The sequence below is a fragment of the Podarcis vaucheri genome (assembly GCF_965113315.1).
Source record: "Podarcis vaucheri genome assembly, chromosome: 2".
Lineage (NCBI taxonomy): Eukaryota > Metazoa > Chordata > Lepidosauria > Squamata > Lacertidae > Podarcis > Podarcis vaucheri.
In genome coordinates, this window is record NC_138760.1 from 119,317,700 (window position 1) to 119,335,192 (window position 17,493).

The window sequence follows — 17,493 nt, forward strand, 5'->3', positions numbered from 1 at the left end:
GCAGTAGATCAGCAAGGATTTACAACTCCCTCTGTGTTATCTTTTTTTTTTTTAGCAGCGACAACAAAAGGTTTTCCCTTCCTTGTAAGTTAGGCTGCTGAGATGAAGAAATCTGCTATGGGTAAGGGGAAGGCCAGGAGCGATCTTGTGTGTGAAACAGCTGCAAATTTAGTTCTGGTACTGAAGACAAACTCCTGGGCCAAGCATGTGCTCAGAGGAAGCCCATTCCTTAATCCCAAGAGGATTCCCTGTCCCGAACGACTACTTTGGAACCGGGGTCTTGCTGGCGGACCTCAGGGTTCTAGTAAAAAAAGAAGATGCAGAATTTGCCCCGTAATATCATCATCATCATCAACCTTTATTACGGTCCAGAGACCCAACAAATCGTTACAAAGCAATACACAATTCAAACAGCCTACCTCCAGGTTAAACAAGCATTTCGTTCAGAACATAGGGGTCATTGGTTCTTGCAACCACCGATAAAAACTTGGCCACTGCATTTGCAGTTCTAGCATTTGTCCGGTCTTCCAATAGGAACCTGACATAGTGAGCCTCTGATTTTCCCGGGAAAGGTACCAGAAGGGTAATAGCAGTTCAGCCCTGGCTTGCTCATATTTTGCACAGTGCAACAAAATATGTTTTATGGAATCGATATCTTGAGCACACGAGCAAAGTCTGTCCTGGTAGGGAACTCCTCTCAACCTGCCATCCAACACTGCAGAAGACGTTTAGTCTGGCTTTGGTGAAAAGCCTTCGATAATTTGGTACTGTCTGGTTTTTAATGTAAGATGTTAACTTAAAGACATGCCCATATTGTACTCCTACTGCCAGCGGACTACAGACTGCGTGTGATCGAGATCGCAAGTCACTGTGTGCATTATCCCATAATCTTTGCTTTAACGTCTTTAGGGCGCCTTCATAACCCAGCCCCGTAATATAAAACCACAAACCTTGTTTCCCCCAAATCAACCCCTATTTCGCCTTACCCTCTGGAAGGAAGAGCTTGGTGTGAAGAAAGTCATCAGGAAGAGGCACCTCTGGAGGGGAAGGGAGAGCGGCCTCCTTGCAAGCAGCCGCGTCCTCCTCTGACAGCTTTTTCTCGCACATCACCAAAGTGCTGAAGGCTCGGTTGGCCGCATCAGAGGAAACCTGAAGTCAAGAGCCCGGGAACGTGATTTGCAAAGGGGAGTAAACAGGCTACCTTTTCCTCGCGCGGCCTCCAGCCTAAACAACCATCCACAGTTGAGGTTGTGCATCCCTTGGCAAAAGTGGGCCAGAGACAGAGAAGAGTTTGAAGAAGAGTTTGGATTTGATATCCAGCTTTATCACTACTCGAAGGAGTCTCAAAGCGGCTAACATCCTCCTTTCCCTTCCTCCCCCACAACAAACACTCTGTGAGGTGAGTGGGGCTGAGAGACTTCAGAGAAGTGTGACTGGCCCAAGGTCACCCAGCAACTGCATCTGGAGGAGCAGGGAATCGAACCCGGTTCCCCAGATTACGAGACTACCGCTCTTAACCACTACACCACACTGGCTCAACCCTGATTCCTCATCCCTATACAGTGGTACCTCGGGTTAAGAACTTAATTCGTTCTGGAGGTCCGTTCTTAACCTGAAATTGTTCTTAACCTGAAGCACCACTTTAGCTAATGGGGCCTCCTGCTGCCGCTGCGCCGCCGCTGCACGATTTGTGTTCTCATCCTGAGGTAAAGTTCTTAACCCGAGGTACTATTTCTGGGTTAGCGGAGCCTGTAACCTGAAGCGTCTGTAACCTGAGGTATACCACTGTAGTCTCATCTTCTTTTATTCTACCACAATGCTGATTAAATGCAGACCGACCAGCATGAAACCAGCTTTCTATCCGCCTCACCTCCAAATTCTGCTTACCACCCCGCTGGAAGAGTTATGGAGAACTTGCTCACAATTTTGTGACATTTGGGCTCCTCCTAATACCAGCTAACATTGAGTACCCAACTGCAAATTCCAACCCCCCCCCCCCGTCTAAATAGCTCAGTGTTGCTTCCTTCCTCTTCTATGTTAAAGAAAGATCCTGCCTTAGTGAATTTGTCAAGCCATTTGTAGGCACTGTGTTGTTTAGATACCTGCTGAAGGCTTTTAAAAAATTATTATTACAGCAAGCCTACACAGACATATAATTTAGTCTATGATTTAAAGGTTTTGTTGATTTTGTCTTGCATATACTTTTCTGAACAGTTTGGGGGATTTTAGCAGCATTTTATCAACAATTTTCTTACGTTTGAACTTCTTAGAGAGTTTTATGATTAAGTGGTCTGTTAGTCTTCCTAACTCTCTCTCTCTATATATACGTATGTGTGTGTGTGTGTGTGTGTGTGTGTGTGTATATGTGTGTGTGTGTGTGTGTGTGTGTGTATTTGAGAGAAAGAGAATAAGTTGCTTCAGCCATAGAGAACAGCTTCTGTATGGAAAACCCAGAATCTAGTCCTCATGCTTAGGGAGACAATTTACATGCCAGGGTTAAAAGTTTGGATTTTTGGGTGCAGTGACTGAACAAGACTCAGTCATGAGTCTCAATGCCCTACATATCATCTTCAGATTCTTGACTTTTCCAAGCCCAAATCTATCCATGAGCAAAACCAACCAACCAACCAAGACACAAGAGCATGTCTTATTTATCTTTCTTCTTGTAAAAAGCTTAGAGGTGGGTTTTTGCTTTGCTTTTTACAATCAAGCGGTAAATCAATCTACACCTGTGAGCACTGAATTTGGGGTTCTTTGGCACATGGCACTGGAGAAACTCCCCCACTTACCTGCAAGATCACCCCCAAGGCATTTCGGTGCTCTTGGTTTTTCACCACAATCACCCGTCCCACGGAAAGGGCCTTCAGTCCGTTCATTGACTCCATGACTCGCCTCTGAAAGTGAGAAACAGCTAGAGGATGGGACACACGCAAACAGCACACTTAACTGGAATTCTAAAACAGAAAGATCTCGTGCTCTGCTTCCAAGTTTTCTTCCAAAGTAGCCAGTTCTGTATCCACAACTTTGAGGAGCAGGAAAAATGCTGGATCCAAACCCCTCCCTCCTCCAAAAAGTCTTTCTCCTTCCTATAGACATAAGCCAGGTCAGAGGAAGGCAATCCATACACACACACACACACACACACACACACATATATAATTAGATTTTCTGTTTTACAATTTAAAATACTCATTTAAACAACCTTACATTATCAGTGACTTCCCTTCTCTTTCCGTGATTCATTTTGCATACGATAAACCCCTGCATACTTTACATGAACTAAACCATTGTTACAGCCATCAAAACTTATTTACACTGTTGAATTTACCTTCATGCTGCGATCATTTTCAAGTGTACACAATTTCCCCCCATATATTCAGTAAATATTTGCCAATCTTCTTTCAACATACGTTCTTCTTGTTCTCTTATGCCATACGTTAAATCTGCAAGCTGGGCGTATTCCATCAGCTTAAGTTGCCATTCTTCTTTAGTTTGGGCCCTTTTGGCAAAGGGGGCAAAGATCCCACGGGTTGTTCTCTCTATCTCCCCATGTCCAGGTGTAAGCGCCGTTGCTTACATGGCATTGTTTATGCCAAAGAGGGAGACACTGAGGTCCAGCGCTGAGGGCCTTCTGGCGGTTCCCTCGCTGCGAGGTTACAGGGAACCAGGCAGAGGGCCTTCTTGGTAGTGGCACCCGCCCTGTGGAACGCCCTCCCACCAGATGTCAAGGCAATAAACAACTATTTTACTTTTAAAAGACAACTGAAGGCGGCCCTGTTTAGGAAAGTTTTTAATGTCTGATGCTGTATTGTTTTTAATATTCAATGGAAGCCACCCAGAGTGGCTGGGGAAACCCAGCCAGATGGGCGGGGTATTTACATACGTATGTATGTATGTATGTATGTATGTATGTATAAATAAATAAATAAATATAATTATATCAGGCTTCGGGTTTGTTTGAAGAACAAAGGGACTTGAGTAAAAACAAGCAAACAAACCTTCATCGGGACACCCACACGACCCAAAACAGCCCCATGGAGACTAAGAACGCTCTGTAGCCATGGAATACCGGCAGACTGTGGGCATTTTGGGGTGGATGGGAGAAAATGGAATGGAGTATCTGTTGGGAAAAAGCACCAATGCAAAAGCCAGCTCCAGATGGCTGGAATGCAAAACAGGATGTTGTGGTTTGCAACTGTACTGGTGGGAAAAAGGGGGAGTCTATTCTCTGTACTGAGCACCGGATGGAAGCACAGGGGAGGAGTGGTGACTCTTCTGATGGAGTCTGAAGGGTGCAGTCACGTTTTCTATGTACTGCTGAATGACAGGAATAAAACATGTAAATAGGACTCCTGTCTGTCTCATTTCCCCTCCCTGGGGGGGGAAAGCAAAGGAGAGAGAAGCAGAGGGTGTGTTCTCCTCACGTCTAATGAGGAGAATCGCCGGTTTACGACCTAGCCTGCTGGGAGTAGCAGACGGAAGGTAAACAAGTATCTAGCTCAATTGCCTCGGGGGAGGCCAGTTTACCTCTGACTGTGAGCTGAGATACTGACAGTATCTTGAGAAGGGCCTGGCTGGCACAGTGAGCACTCACACTACAGCCTTGTGCGCAGGTTTAAGCTTGTGCCCCCTGGAAAAAGGGGGAAGAGATTATCCCTCTTGTCAACACCTCCTGATCCTCAAGTGTCTCTCCTCCCGGATGAGACCTGAAAACTCCAAGTGGGGAAGCACCAAGACATTCTTCTTTCCCTTCCTGTTCCAAGGAGAGCCAGGGCATGAGGCTGCCTGAATGCCCACAGCTGATCCCTCTCATTGAAGGAAGCAAGCCATCCTATCCCAGAGCGTCTCATGCAGCCTGAGTACTCTACCTTGGGCAGACGCACCAACAGCACCACCTAGAGGCACTGGGTGATACTGTCTAGCCCACGGGTCAGTCAACTCCAAAACTACGGCCACTCTCCAAGAGGGCAGAGCTCTGCACCACCGTTCCCCGGATCCCCCCCCCCGAAATCGGCACCTGTATGAGTTCCCGGGTCTCCTGTAGCTCTCGGACCACGTGATAATACTCCTCTAAGTCGCCAAGCTGTCCCGACAGATCTGAGGCTTCCATGTTGGCCAAGACGCAGCTCAGTTGGGCAATCCTGTGTTCGTGGACCTAGGAGGGAAGGGGGTCAGGGAAGGTGGAGCGATGTGAAGAGGGAAAGCCCCAGACGCAAGACATAAGGGAGCCTGGACAGACAGCACCCGCAGGTTAGCGGAGGACGCGTTCTTGGCAATCAGAATGCTTCTAGCTTCATTCCCTGGCAGCAGGCAGACAACACTGGGCTAAATGGACTACAGTGGGGCCTCGCAAGACGAAAAGAATCCGTTCCGCGAGTCTCTTCGTCTTGCGGTTTTTTCGTCTTGCGAAGCAAGCCCATTAGCGGCTTAGCTGATAAGCGGCTTAGCGGATCAGCTGTTAAGCGGCTTAGCAGATCAGCTGATAAGTGGCTTAGCGGATCAGCTGATAAGCGGCTTAGCGGCTTGGGAAAAAGGGGGGAAAGGAAAAAAGCCCCGTAGGAACTCGCAAGACATTTTCGTCGTGCAAAGCAAGCCCATAGGAGATTCGTTTTGCGAAGCACCTCCAAAACGGAAAACCCTTTCGTCTAGTGGGTTTTCCGTCTTGCGAGGCATTCGTCTTGCGGGGCACCACTGTAATTGCCTGATCCACTTATAAAATTCTCATGTGTACACCATGCTGATCTTCATTCAGCTGTTTCTTCCCCACGTTCCCGACTCGGTCTGACCCTTATGGTCTTGATTTATCAGCTACTTTAAAATGAGGCTGCATTTTAAATTGCATTTTAACCTGTATTTTAAATTGGTTCCCCCCCCTTTCCCCCCTATTATGTTTTAACTGTGATTTTATTGGTGTTAGCTGCCCTGAGCCTAGCTCTGGCCAGGGAGGGCAGGGTATAAATAAAATTTATTATTATTTATTATTATTATCTGGCTTCTTACATATTTGCATGCAGACCTCCATCAAACATGGAAGGGGAGCCTGCAGCCCTGCAAACGTTATTGGACTCCCAAGCCTCCCATCAGCCAGGATAGCTGTCCAGGAATTATGGGAGTTGTCCAGCAACATCCGGGGAGGCATAAATTCCTAGCCCTGATCTACAATTCCCCTCTTATTCCTTTGCTCCTCCCATACAGCCTTGGACCTGTAGGGTGTGTGTGTGTGTGTTGTGATAGGAATTTTGAGGTCTTAAATATATGGTAGTGTTCATAAGTGTACCAACCAAGCACGTACATATATCAGCACAGGAAGACCGACCTGGAACCATTTTGATTCCCAAACTGACCAAATGTTTTCCCTGCAAGGAGGGAGGAGGGTCAGGGAGCCTTCCCATTGTCTCAGGAGTAATCAGCATTTTAATTACAGATAGGTAGCCGTGTTGGTCTGCCATAGTCAAAATAAAAAAATTCCTTCCAGTAGCACCTTAAAGACCAACTAAGTTAGTTCTTGGTATGAGCTTTCGTGTGCATGCACACTGTGTATCTGAAGAAGTGTGCATGCACACGAAAGCTCATACCAAGAACTAACTTAGTTGGTCTTTAAGGTGCTACTGGAAGGAATTTTTTTATTTCAGCATTTTAATGGGTGACAGACTATCAGGAAAGACAATCAGGAAAGGCAAGCAGATAACCTGGCAAACAGGAAAAACAACATTCAAATTTCTAGTTACAGATAGGTAGCCGTGTTGGTCTGCCATAGTCAAAATAATATCTGAAGAAGTGTGCATGCACACGAAAGCTCATACCAAGAACTAACTTAGTTGGTCTTTAAGGTGCTACTGGAAGGAATTTTTTTATTCAAATTTTTGTTGTAGACCGCCTTTTCTTTGATGTAGGTATAATGTATCTGGGAGGTGGTCTTAGGTTACACCCCTTCTGTGAGGTATGTATGATGTTTCTGGGGGTGGTCTTGATCTACAGGGTGGCAATTTCAAAAGTCTTTGTAAGACCTTGCGCACCATTGTTCTGGGTTCCTCCTCTCTCCTGCGTGTGGTAAGTGAGGACACTGTTGCAACAGATCAATAAAGATCAGGCTTACTAGCTGCTTTGCTTCTCAATATTCTCTGGTTGGCCTCTGTTGTCTTCTCCTACCAATAGGGAACCCACTTAAGGACCCTATATGGGCTCTTGTGTCCCCCATAAGGGAAAAGGGCAATTTTTGTTTACAACAGTGTTTAAGATCCTTACATGACAGGAGTTCCAGCTGCTGCCCAACTCATGCCCTGGACTTTCCAAGTGTCCTCAAGTCAGATCTGGTTACGACACCTGTCCTTTCTTCTGTTCCCCAGGGAGCCACATACTGGTTGGCCACAGAGGAATGGCGGGAGACCCCAGCTGGGGAACCCTCAAGGGAAGAAGGTGGCACAGTGCCCAGTGTGACGCGGCAGCTAAAAAAGCCAATGCAGTTCTGGGCTGCATCAATAGGAATATAGCATCTAGATCAAGGGAAGTAATAGTGCCACTGTATTCTGCTCTGGTCAGACCTCACCTGGAGTACTGTGTCCAGTTCTGGGCACCACAGTTCAAGAAGGACACTGACAAACTGGAACGTGTCCAGAGGAGGGCAACCAAAATGGTCAAAGGCCTGGAAACAATGCCTTATGAGGAAAGGCTAAGGGAGCTGGGCATGTTTAGCCTGCAGAAGAGGAGGTTAAGGGGTGATATGATAGCCATGTTCAAATATATAAAAGGATGTCACATAGAGGAGGGAGAAAGGTTGTTTTCTGCTGCTCCAGAGAAGCGGACACGGAGCAATGGATCCAAACTACAAGAAAGAAGATTCCACCTAAACTTCCTGACAGTAAGAGCTGTTCGACAGTGGGATTTGCTGCCAAGGAGTGTGGCGGAGTCTCCTACTTTGGAGGTCTTTAAGCAGAGGCTTGACAACCATATGTCAGGAGTGCTCTGATGGTGTTTCCTGCTTGGCAGGGGGTTGGACTCGATGGCCCTTGTGGTCTCTTCCAACTCTATGATTCTATGATTCTATTCTATGATTCTAGGGAGTGGTGGTGGTGGGACAACCATGCGTGGTCAGGCAGAGAAGAGGGCGCAGACTGGGAAGAGGCGGGTTGGAAGCTAAAGGGGTAACAAGGCTTCGTGAGCTGAGAGGAGTCTGCGGCAGAGAGAAGTCCAGAATCAGTAGAGGCTGGAGAGGAGGGGTGTGTGCAATGAGTCTGGCTGGGGAAGAGGCACGGGTGTCTCCCCTCCATGCTTGTCTCCCAGAACAAGTAAAGGCATGAAAAGGGCAGAGGAGAGATTGGTGATGCACAGGCAAAGTCTCAGATTGCTGGGAAATAAACTGGGGTGGGGGTGGCCACTTAGGCAGCTGTGGGGTCTTTCAGTCCCAGCACCTGTTTGATGAGAGCAAGACCTACTAGGGATGAGTTACTGTGCTCATTAGGCTTGACACTCCTGTGTGGAACATAATTTTGTTAATAAAGATTTAACTCCAACTTGCACGGCGTGGTGTGACTAGCTGCCGGCTCGCTTCTGACACCCACTCTCTCCAGAGACCTACCTTGCTGTCCTTCCGGGTGTGGAACTCGGAGAAACTCCTCTTCATCATGTCCTCCACGCGAAGGGCTTCTACTCTCAGCAGGTTGAGGATCATGGTGTAGGTGAGGCGGAACTGGGACTGCAACTGGGTGGGTTTGCCCTGGAGGGACAGAGGAGGAGAGTTGGGAGAGGAAGGCAGCAAAGCTGTTTTTCCCAAATGCCTCTGCTCTCACAGGTTTCGCATCGGGGGCCTCTGCCTTGCTGGACTAGGCGGGGCATTTGCCTGAACCAGCTACAGGGTTCTTCTTCATGACCTTAAGGCCCTTCTAGGAAGCCTATATACCAACAAGCAGTAATAATAAAATTAATAATAATAATAATAATAATAATAATAATAATAATAATAATAATAATTTATTATTTCTACCCTGCCCATCTGGCTGTAGAAATCCATCGGGCTGTGTCTCCATTGCGGTTTTGCAGGTGCACAGAAAATGGCACTGGGAGCAGTGAATTCAGCTTCTGGAGAATCCCCGTATCTGTTTAAAAGCAGCAGCCAAGTTTCTAGCTCTTAGGGCTGAATGGAAGCAATGCCTGCTACTATCTCCAAAGCTAGAGAGAGATGGCTGGCTGATGCTTCTAGGGCACAAGAGCAAGACACTGATGCTGATTTCTTTCCCTTGTGTTGTGCATAGGCAAAGGTAAAGGGACCCCTGACCATTAGGTCCAGGTGTGGCCGACTCTGGGGTTGCGGCGCTCATCTCGCTTTATTGGCCGAGGGAGCCGGCGTACAGCTTCCGGGTCATGCGGCCAGCATGACTAAGCCACTTCTGGAAAACCAGAGCAGCGCACGGAAACGATGTTTACCTTCCCACCAGAGCAGTACCTATTTATCTACTTGCACTTTGATGTGCTTTCGAACTGCTAGGTTGGCAGGAGCAGGGACCGAGCAACCGAGCTCACCCCGTCACGGGGATTCGAACCACCAACCTTCTGATCGGCAAGTCCTAGGCTCTGTGGTTTAACCCACAGCGCCACCCTTGTGTTGTGCATAAACTTTGGCTAAATGAGGATGATTGCGAGAAGACTCAAATCGGTCTTGGTATGTTTGTGGATTATGCCAAATGGTAAAAATCGGCAGAATTTACGCAGAGCGAAAGCAATACAGATTTACTCACCTCGCAGAAAATTCACACAAGCATAGAAATGGCTTTTAAAAATGGATTGTGCTAAATAAACTACAGTGGTATCTCAGGTTAAGTACTTAATTCGTTCCGGAGGTCCGTTCTTTACCTGAAACTGTTCTTAACCTGAAGCACCACTTTAGCTAATGGGGCCTCCTGCTGCTGCCGCGCCGCCAGAGCACGATTTCTGTTCTTATCCTGAAGCAAAGTTCTTAACCCGAAGAACTATTTCTGGGTTAGCAGAGTCTGTAACCCGAAGCGTGTGTAACCTGAAGCGTATGTAACCCGAGGTACCACTGTATTTACTTATTGCATTTATATATCACCCTTTCCTCCAAGGAGGTCAAGGAGGAGCACATAGTCCTCCTCCTCCCCATTTTATCCTCACAACAACCCTGTAAGGTAGTTTTGACTGAGAGTGAGTGGCTGGCCCAAAATCCCCCAGTGAGCTTTGTGATCAAGCCGTGATTTGAACCTGGTCTTCCAGGTCCTAGTCTAACCATGTTGATCAGCTAAAGTAGCCTCGAAATACCAGTTGCCAAGACCAAAGAGATTCTGGTGGTCCTGCCCTCCTTGCAAGCTCCGGATTACATTTAGGCTTGACCCAGAAGGAAAGCTCTTACAATACGTTATTTCAGCCCTGACACTTAAAAGGACACCCCATTGCAGAATAATCTGGTGCAACAGGGATGGGAAACGGTTTGTGGGCATTTGTGTGCCTAACTCACCAACATCATCCGGTGAAGATCAGCCATCTCAGGTGCTTGGTTTTTGCACAAGATGATGACCATCCCCGTGGTGTCAAGACCTCGGCGTCCAGCTCGGCCTGCCATCTGGATGTACTCAGCTGCACGAGAAAGAAACATGCACTTAGATGTTAGAATTCCTGCTCCCTGATTGCAGTCATGGGATTGTTGTCTATCACATGACGCTATATGTTTTGACTCCACGAAGTAGCAAGTGACGGAGACAGGGTGTTTGTGTTACTGTGTTCCGTGAAGTGGGACTATTGTCCTTTGTCCTTTTTCTCTTTGCTGTCTGATGCTAGAGAGAGAGGGAGCCATGTTGCAGTGCTCCGTGTGTGTTTATATGTAAATAGATTAGCCAAAATGCTGAGTTGCTGAGGTCTGTCACACGAATTGCGCAGACTCTGCAGATCCCTAAGTGTGCCAGTGTCGGTTGGCATCAGTCGCTGTGATGTTCGGGCAGAAGAAAGCTTTTGAAGCTCCTGAATGAACAACCAGGAGGGAGATGTGTCTCTACCAGGGTCCTACTCGAGAGGACGACGAGCTCCTGTCATTAGATGGTTGGCACTGCGGTCAAAAGGGGCTCTTCAGTAAGTAATGGTTGCCAACTAGGAATCTATCCAGGCGGACAACAGTTCCTGCCTCAGCACCGGGGGTGAATGGCAGCTTGCTACCAGGTGAATCAATGAGCAACACCATGTCCGTATCTTGCTGCTGATACTAGACTTGCCGCTTGTAAGGTGAGACCTGCAGCTGGGAGCTTTGTAATTTATTGCAGGACGGGAGGAGCAACATTGCATGCACATCCCCAGTCTTAACATTTGGCCAGAAAGGAAGATGAGCAGCCACCACAGATCTGGCCTCACTCCTCTTTCTCCTGCAGCAAGACAGCCAAGCTATCGCTGCTTGGGTGCCCACCATAAAAGCTATCAAAAAGAGCTTGTTCATCCCAGATTGGAACAGAGTCAGATGAAGCTGCGCTGAGAAAAAGACAGTTGGAAAAATATATACAGTGGTACCTCGGGTTAAGAACTTAATTCGTTCCGGAGGTCTGTTCTTAAGCTGAAACTGTTCTTAACCTGAAGCACCACTTTAGCTAATGGGGCCTCCTGCTGCCGCCGCACCATTTCTGTTCTCATCCTGAGGTAAAGTTCTTAACCTGAGGTACTATTTCTGGGTTAGCTGAGTCTGTAACCCAAAGCGTACGTAACCTGAAGCGTATGCAACCCGAGGTACCACTGTACTAACAAAGCAGTATCCGACGGATGAAAGTATATGATGTTTGACACGATTGCGAATCGTGGACTCAGGGAACGGAATTATAAAGCGTCAAAATTGAGATGTGGAAAATATGGAAACAACGAGGAGAGGCAGGACTGAGATGTGGAGATATGCTTCAGAGATCCAGACCGTGGGGAGCTCGAAAAATTAAAAATTATAATTTGGTCTTTTTTTATTTTACTTTTTTATTTTAATTGGAGCGTTATGATTGGATTGATATTAATTGGATGTTTTTTATTGGAAAATCAATAAAAATGATTTTAAAAAAGGAAAGAAGAAGAGCTTGTTCAACAGTGGAACAGACTCCCTTGGAAACTCTCCTTCACTGGAGGTTTTGAAGCAGAGGTTGGGTGGCCAGCTGTCCTGGAAGCTTCAGCTGAGATTCCTGTATTGCAGGGGGCTGGACTAGATGGCCTCGGGGTCCCTTCCAACTCTACAATTCTTTAAGAAGCTAGAGAATAAAACGTGGGTAGAAAAACCCACAGAGGAACGGGGGGGTAGGGAAATGATTAAATATGGAAGGAAAGCAAGCATTAAGGCCAGGGAGGTACTTTGCCACTGCGGTCTGCAAAACAGGTGCACGTGAAAGTTGTCTGTCCTCCTTCCGCATTCCCTGTTACCTGGCACCAGATCCCGGAAGTTTGTGCCGTCGTGTTTGCGGATCGAATCAAAGACCACTGTCCTTGCCGGCATGTTCACTCCCATGGCGAAAGTCTCAGTGGCAAAGAGGATCTGAATCAAGAAGAATGGAGAAGAATGTTGTCAAGTTGCTCCTTATGTTTGTCCCCTGCCCACTGTCGGCTTCGCCTTTGAGCCAGTGCCAACGACTGGGCTCAACCTCTTCAGCCCCGACTGGGCCAGGTGAGCTGGGAAGGCACTTCCAGAGACCTTCCACTGTGGGAGGGCAGGTCTAAGTGCAACGGACTCACAACTTTGAGCTGTGAGCACCAAAGTCAGCAGAGCACAGCAGAGTATGAATCACACGAACAACGGCTCTGAAGCATAAATTCTTTATTCTTTTACAGCTACTGCAAACTGAAAAATAAACTAGAAACTAAACACTGGACTGCATGAGTGTTACAGCTGCTGAAGCAGCCATCTTATCTCCACACAGAGAACACTCAGATTCCCACAGAGTCAGGCTGGAGCAGAAGAAGGGATGAGCAGATCCCGCCCCCTCCTTTCTGAAAACATTGTCAGGAGATTCTTGCAACTGGAGGGGTGAAATATCCACCCCCAACCGTTCTGTTTCTTTTAATTATTTTTTTTTTACATTTTCATCTCGTTTTCCCTCCAAGGAACTCAAGGTAGCACGTAGGAGGTGTCCGCCCTTTCATCCTCACCTTGTGGGCATTATTATTATTATTATTATTATTATTATTATTATTATTATTATTATTATTGCCCCACCCATCTGGCTGGGTTTCTCCAGCCACTTTGGGCAGCTCCCAACAGAATATTAAAAACACAATAAAACATCAGACATTAAAAAATTCCCAATACAGAGCTGCCTTCAGGTGTCTTCTAAAAGTCAGATAGTTGTTTATTTCCTTGACATCTGGTGGGAAGGCGTTCCACAGGGCGGGCGCCACCACTGAGAAAGCCCTCTGCATGGTTCCCTGTAGCTTTGCTTCTCACAGTGAGGGAACCACCAGAAAGGCCCTTGGAGATGGACCTCAGTGTCCAGGCAGAATGATGGGGGTGGAGACTCTCGTGCCAAGCGGGAACAGGAACCTGTGTCCACTTCAGGTCACATCCACACTTTAAACCGTCATGGCTTCCCCCCAAAGAATCCTGGGAAATGTTAAGGGTGCAGAGCGCTGTTGGGAGACTCGCTCACAGAGCCACACCCTCCACAAACTACAGCTCCCGGGATTCTTTGGGGGGAAGCCATGACTGCTAAAAGCGGCATAAGAGTGCGGATGTGACCCCAGTCTGAGTCTAGCACTCTTAACAGCCACACGGCGGCACCTCTCCAAAGTATAAGCTCACGGGACTCACCTTGACAAGGCCTTTGCTGAACAGCATCTCCACCACTTCCTTTAGGATGGGAAGGATGCCACTGTGGTGGACCCCAATGCCTCGCTTCAAGAGATCCACCATATGAAGGACCTGGAAGAACCGCAACCGGGCTGTTAAAACGCTGTTAAAAAAAAGACAAAGCCCGGCAGCCCCTTCCCTATTGCTTCCAGGAAGCTCATCACCATCTTGGATTTCTCTACTGAAAGAGGCTGTCAAGAAACTCCTTGGAAATAACGTCTATACAACTCTGGCGGCCATGTTGATGCTTGCGAGACAACTTGGGAGCGGCAGCCATTTTGAAGTCTTAACCCAGGCCTTGGAGGGGCGGTGGCTGTTGAAATCCAAGGTGGGCCAAGTCCAAGGTGCTGGCACAGTGGTACCTTGGGTTAAGAACTTAATTCGTTCTGGAGGTCCGTTCTTAACCTGAAACTGTTCTTAACCTGAGGTACCACTTTAGCTAATGGGGCCTCCCGCTGCTCCGCGCCGCCACTGTGCGATTTCTGTTCTCATACTGAAGCAAAGTGGTACTATTTCTGAGTTAGCGGAGTCTGTAACCTGAAGCATCTGTAACCTGAAGCACCTGTAACCTGATGTACCACCGTACTAACGTATAAAGCCCGTAACAAAATAATAAAATAATAAAACAAAATAATAATACTCCGTGCCTCACGCTGGCAAAGACAAAGGGTGGTCTCCAATGTTAGTTCTACTCAGAGAAGAGCCGGTAAAATTAAGGGCGATGGCTCACTTTGGTTTCTTCATTGCCCAAGTGCAATACTTTACATTTGTCCCTGATGAATTTTAACAGGGAGAAATGTAAAGTATTGCACTTGGGCAAAAAAAATGAGAGGCACAAATACAAGATGGGTGACACCTGGCTTGAGAGCAGTACATGTGAAAAGGATCTAGGAGTCTTGGTTGACCACAAACTTGACATGAGCCAACAGTGTGACGCGGCAGCTAAAAAAGCCAATGCAATTCTGGGCTGCATCAATAGGAGTATAGCATCTAGATCAAGGGAAGTAATAGTGCCACTGTATTCTGCTCTGGTCAGACCACACCTGGAGTACTGTGTCCAGTTCTGGGCAGCACAGTTCAAGAAGGACACTGACAAACTGGAACGTGTCCAGAGGAGGGCAACCAAAATGGTCAAAGGCCTGGAAACGATGCCTTATGAGGAACGGCTAAGGGAGCTGGGCATGTTTAGCCTGGAGAAGAGGAGGTTAAGGGGTGATATGATAGCCATGTTCAAATATATAAAAGGATGTCACATAGAGGAGGGAGAAAGGTTGTTTTCTGCTGCTCCAGAGAAGCGGACACGGAGCAATGGATCCAAACTACAAGAAAGAAGATTCCACCTAAACATTCGGAAGAACTTCCTGACAGTAAGAGCTGTTCGACAGTGGAATTTGCTGCCAAGGAGTGTGGTGGAGTCTCCTTCTTTGGAGGTCTTTAAGCAGAGGCTTGACAACCATATGTCAGGAGTGCTCTGATGGTGTTTCCTGCTTGGCAGGGGGTTGGACTCAATGGCCCTTGGGGTCTCTTCCAACTCTATGATTCTATGATTTCAATGGCTCTACCCTGAGAGGAACTGAATTGGATGCAACCTGAAATACACTGTCTCTTTCTTTCTTCCTCCTTCCTGGTATCTACTCCACCTCTTGGAAGCCATGTTTTCCACACCCAGTCCCTTTCCCACTTAACACAAAGAGGCCCCAATGCTCTACTCTGCCTTGCAGTCCGGATGAGACGGGACAGCCTCCGGAGAAAACATCAGGCATTCACTATCTGCATTTTCTGGAAAGAAGACATTTTCGTTCCAACAAGCTTTCTCAACAGGTCTCTGCTATAGGTGTCAATTTTGCGTATGTGTGTGTGTTTTAAACACAACTTCCCATCATTTTTTGTACTTTTGTTGTTAAAAGGCTCTTCTTCATTATTATGTTTCAAGAAGTAACTTTCTCCCAAGAAGGGAAGAGCACAGTTCTTGGAGGTACTGCAATACCTGGCTGATGTATGGAGTGGATGGGGCAAGCCCCTATTCCATCTCCCAGCACCAAAGATCCGTTTAATATACAGTGGTACCTTGGTTTCCGAATGGCTTAGTCGTTGAACAAATCGGCTCCTGAATGCCGCAAAGCTGGAAGTGAGCGTTCCGGTTTGTGAACGTGTTTTGGAAGCCGAACGTCCGACGTGGCTTCTGTAGCTTCTGATTGAGTGCAGGAAGCTCCTGCAGCCAATCGGAAGCCGCACCTTGGTTTTCGAATGTTTTCGGGAGTTGGACAGACTCCTGGAACGGATTAAGTTCAACAACCAAGGTACCACTGTATAGTTCTCAGGTGACATATCAGACATTAAACTGATAAGAACAGGTGCTACACTTGATCTTAGCCAAAAAGCCAAGAAGCAATATGAAACCAGCTTTTTAAAATTCTATATTGTACATCTCCTTGGGACACATGTGGAAGGCGATGAAGCCGCTATCTAGCAGTTAAGTTGTTCCAAGGCCCGGCTTTTCCTCCCTGGGCAGCGAAGCTGTTTTGCGGCCCGGTTCCCCTCAGCAACCCAAAAACTGAAGAGACACCTTCACGCCAAGAGGCCCAGCGCCCTGTGGGCCTCGCCGCGAAGCCAACCACTCACTGCCCCACTCTCTGACCTGGGGGAGCTGGCGGTCTGTGCCCTTCAGGCGGGAGATGCACTTCTGGAAGAAGACGTGGATCTCGCTCTTCTCGTTCGTGGTGGTCAGGTTGACGGTGGTGAGCATGGAGGCGTTGTCGTCGCAGCGGTTGCGGGAGAAGGTGAAGGCCACCACGGGCAGCTGGTCTTTCTTGCGCAGCATGTCGATGAGGGAGAGCCAGATGTTCTTGTCCTGAGGGGAACGCCACAGGTCAACTTGGCTTGGGGCCTAGGCTGGCATCCTGGACTACAAGTCCCATCAGCCTCCGCCACCATGGCCACACTCACCTATCTTTTTTTTTTTAAATGCTTTTTATTAAGTTTTCATTTTAAATACACCAACATCAACAAACAAAAATGTCAAGTCTTTTTACGTGTATCTTATTTTGTGCTCCATAGAGCCACTGACTTCCCTCCTTCCCTTCCACAGGTTTTCTTATTCCAATCTTTAATTCAGAGTTTCATTAGTAAAAAACTAAACCATGACATAAGATTTATTTCAGTCCTGCTAACGTCTTCAAATTTCTACAGTTCTCGCTTATATAGACCATAAATTTACTCCATTCTTTTTGGTACTTTGTCTCCTCCTGTCTGCGAATCCTATGTGTCAGTTTTGCTAGTTCCGCATACTCGACCAACTTTGTCTGCCACTCCTTTACAGTTGGTATCTCCTGTGTTTTCCACTTTTGGGCTATCAAAACTCTGGCTGCTGTCGTAGCATACAAATATAGTCTTTGGTACATCTTCTTAATATCCTCTCCTATCAAACCTAGTAGTTCTTCAGGCTTTTTTGGGAAAGTATATTTAAACATCTTTTTAAATTCATTATAGATCAATTCCCAAAACTCTTTCATTTTGTCACAGGTCCACCACATGTGGTAAAAATCACCGTCCTTTTCTTTACATTTCCAACAGATTTTGCTATTCATCCTATACATTTTTGCTAGTTTGGTGGGAGTAAGATACCAGTGATAAACCATTTTCATTACGTTCTTTTAAAGTAGAGCATGCAGTAAATTTTAAATTCTCAT

General features: G+C 47.0%; 1 protein-coding gene and 1 long non-coding RNA gene across 2 annotated transcripts in view; one reads left to right on the forward strand and one right to left on the reverse strand.

Annotated features, from left to right (window-relative positions):
• Positions 1–17,493, forward strand: part of LOC309525532 — a 130,800-nt gene that overhangs the window by 37,809 nt on the left and 75,498 nt on the right. The gene's annotated exons all lie outside the window — the stretch shown is intronic.
• The window catches only part of SKIC2 (SKI2 subunit of superkiller complex), a 45,493-nt gene that overhangs the window by 8,823 nt on the left and 19,177 nt on the right, over positions 1–17,493 (reverse strand). Inside the window, exons 16-23 of the mRNA XM_082209252.1 lie at positions 16,443–16,655; positions 13,766–13,876; positions 12,385–12,496; positions 10,466–10,584; positions 8,576–8,713; positions 5,018–5,155; positions 2,790–2,894; positions 987–1,149 (exon numbers count right to left, since the gene is read on the reverse strand). Of these exons, the coding sequence (XP_082065378.1) occupies positions 987–1,149; positions 2,790–2,894; positions 5,018–5,155; positions 8,576–8,713; positions 10,466–10,584; positions 12,385–12,496; positions 13,766–13,876; positions 16,443–16,655 (1,099 nt within the window). The remainder of the gene's footprint in view (positions 1–986; positions 1,150–2,789; positions 2,895–5,017; positions 5,156–8,575; positions 8,714–10,465; positions 10,585–12,384; positions 12,497–13,765; positions 13,877–16,442; positions 16,656–17,493) is intronic.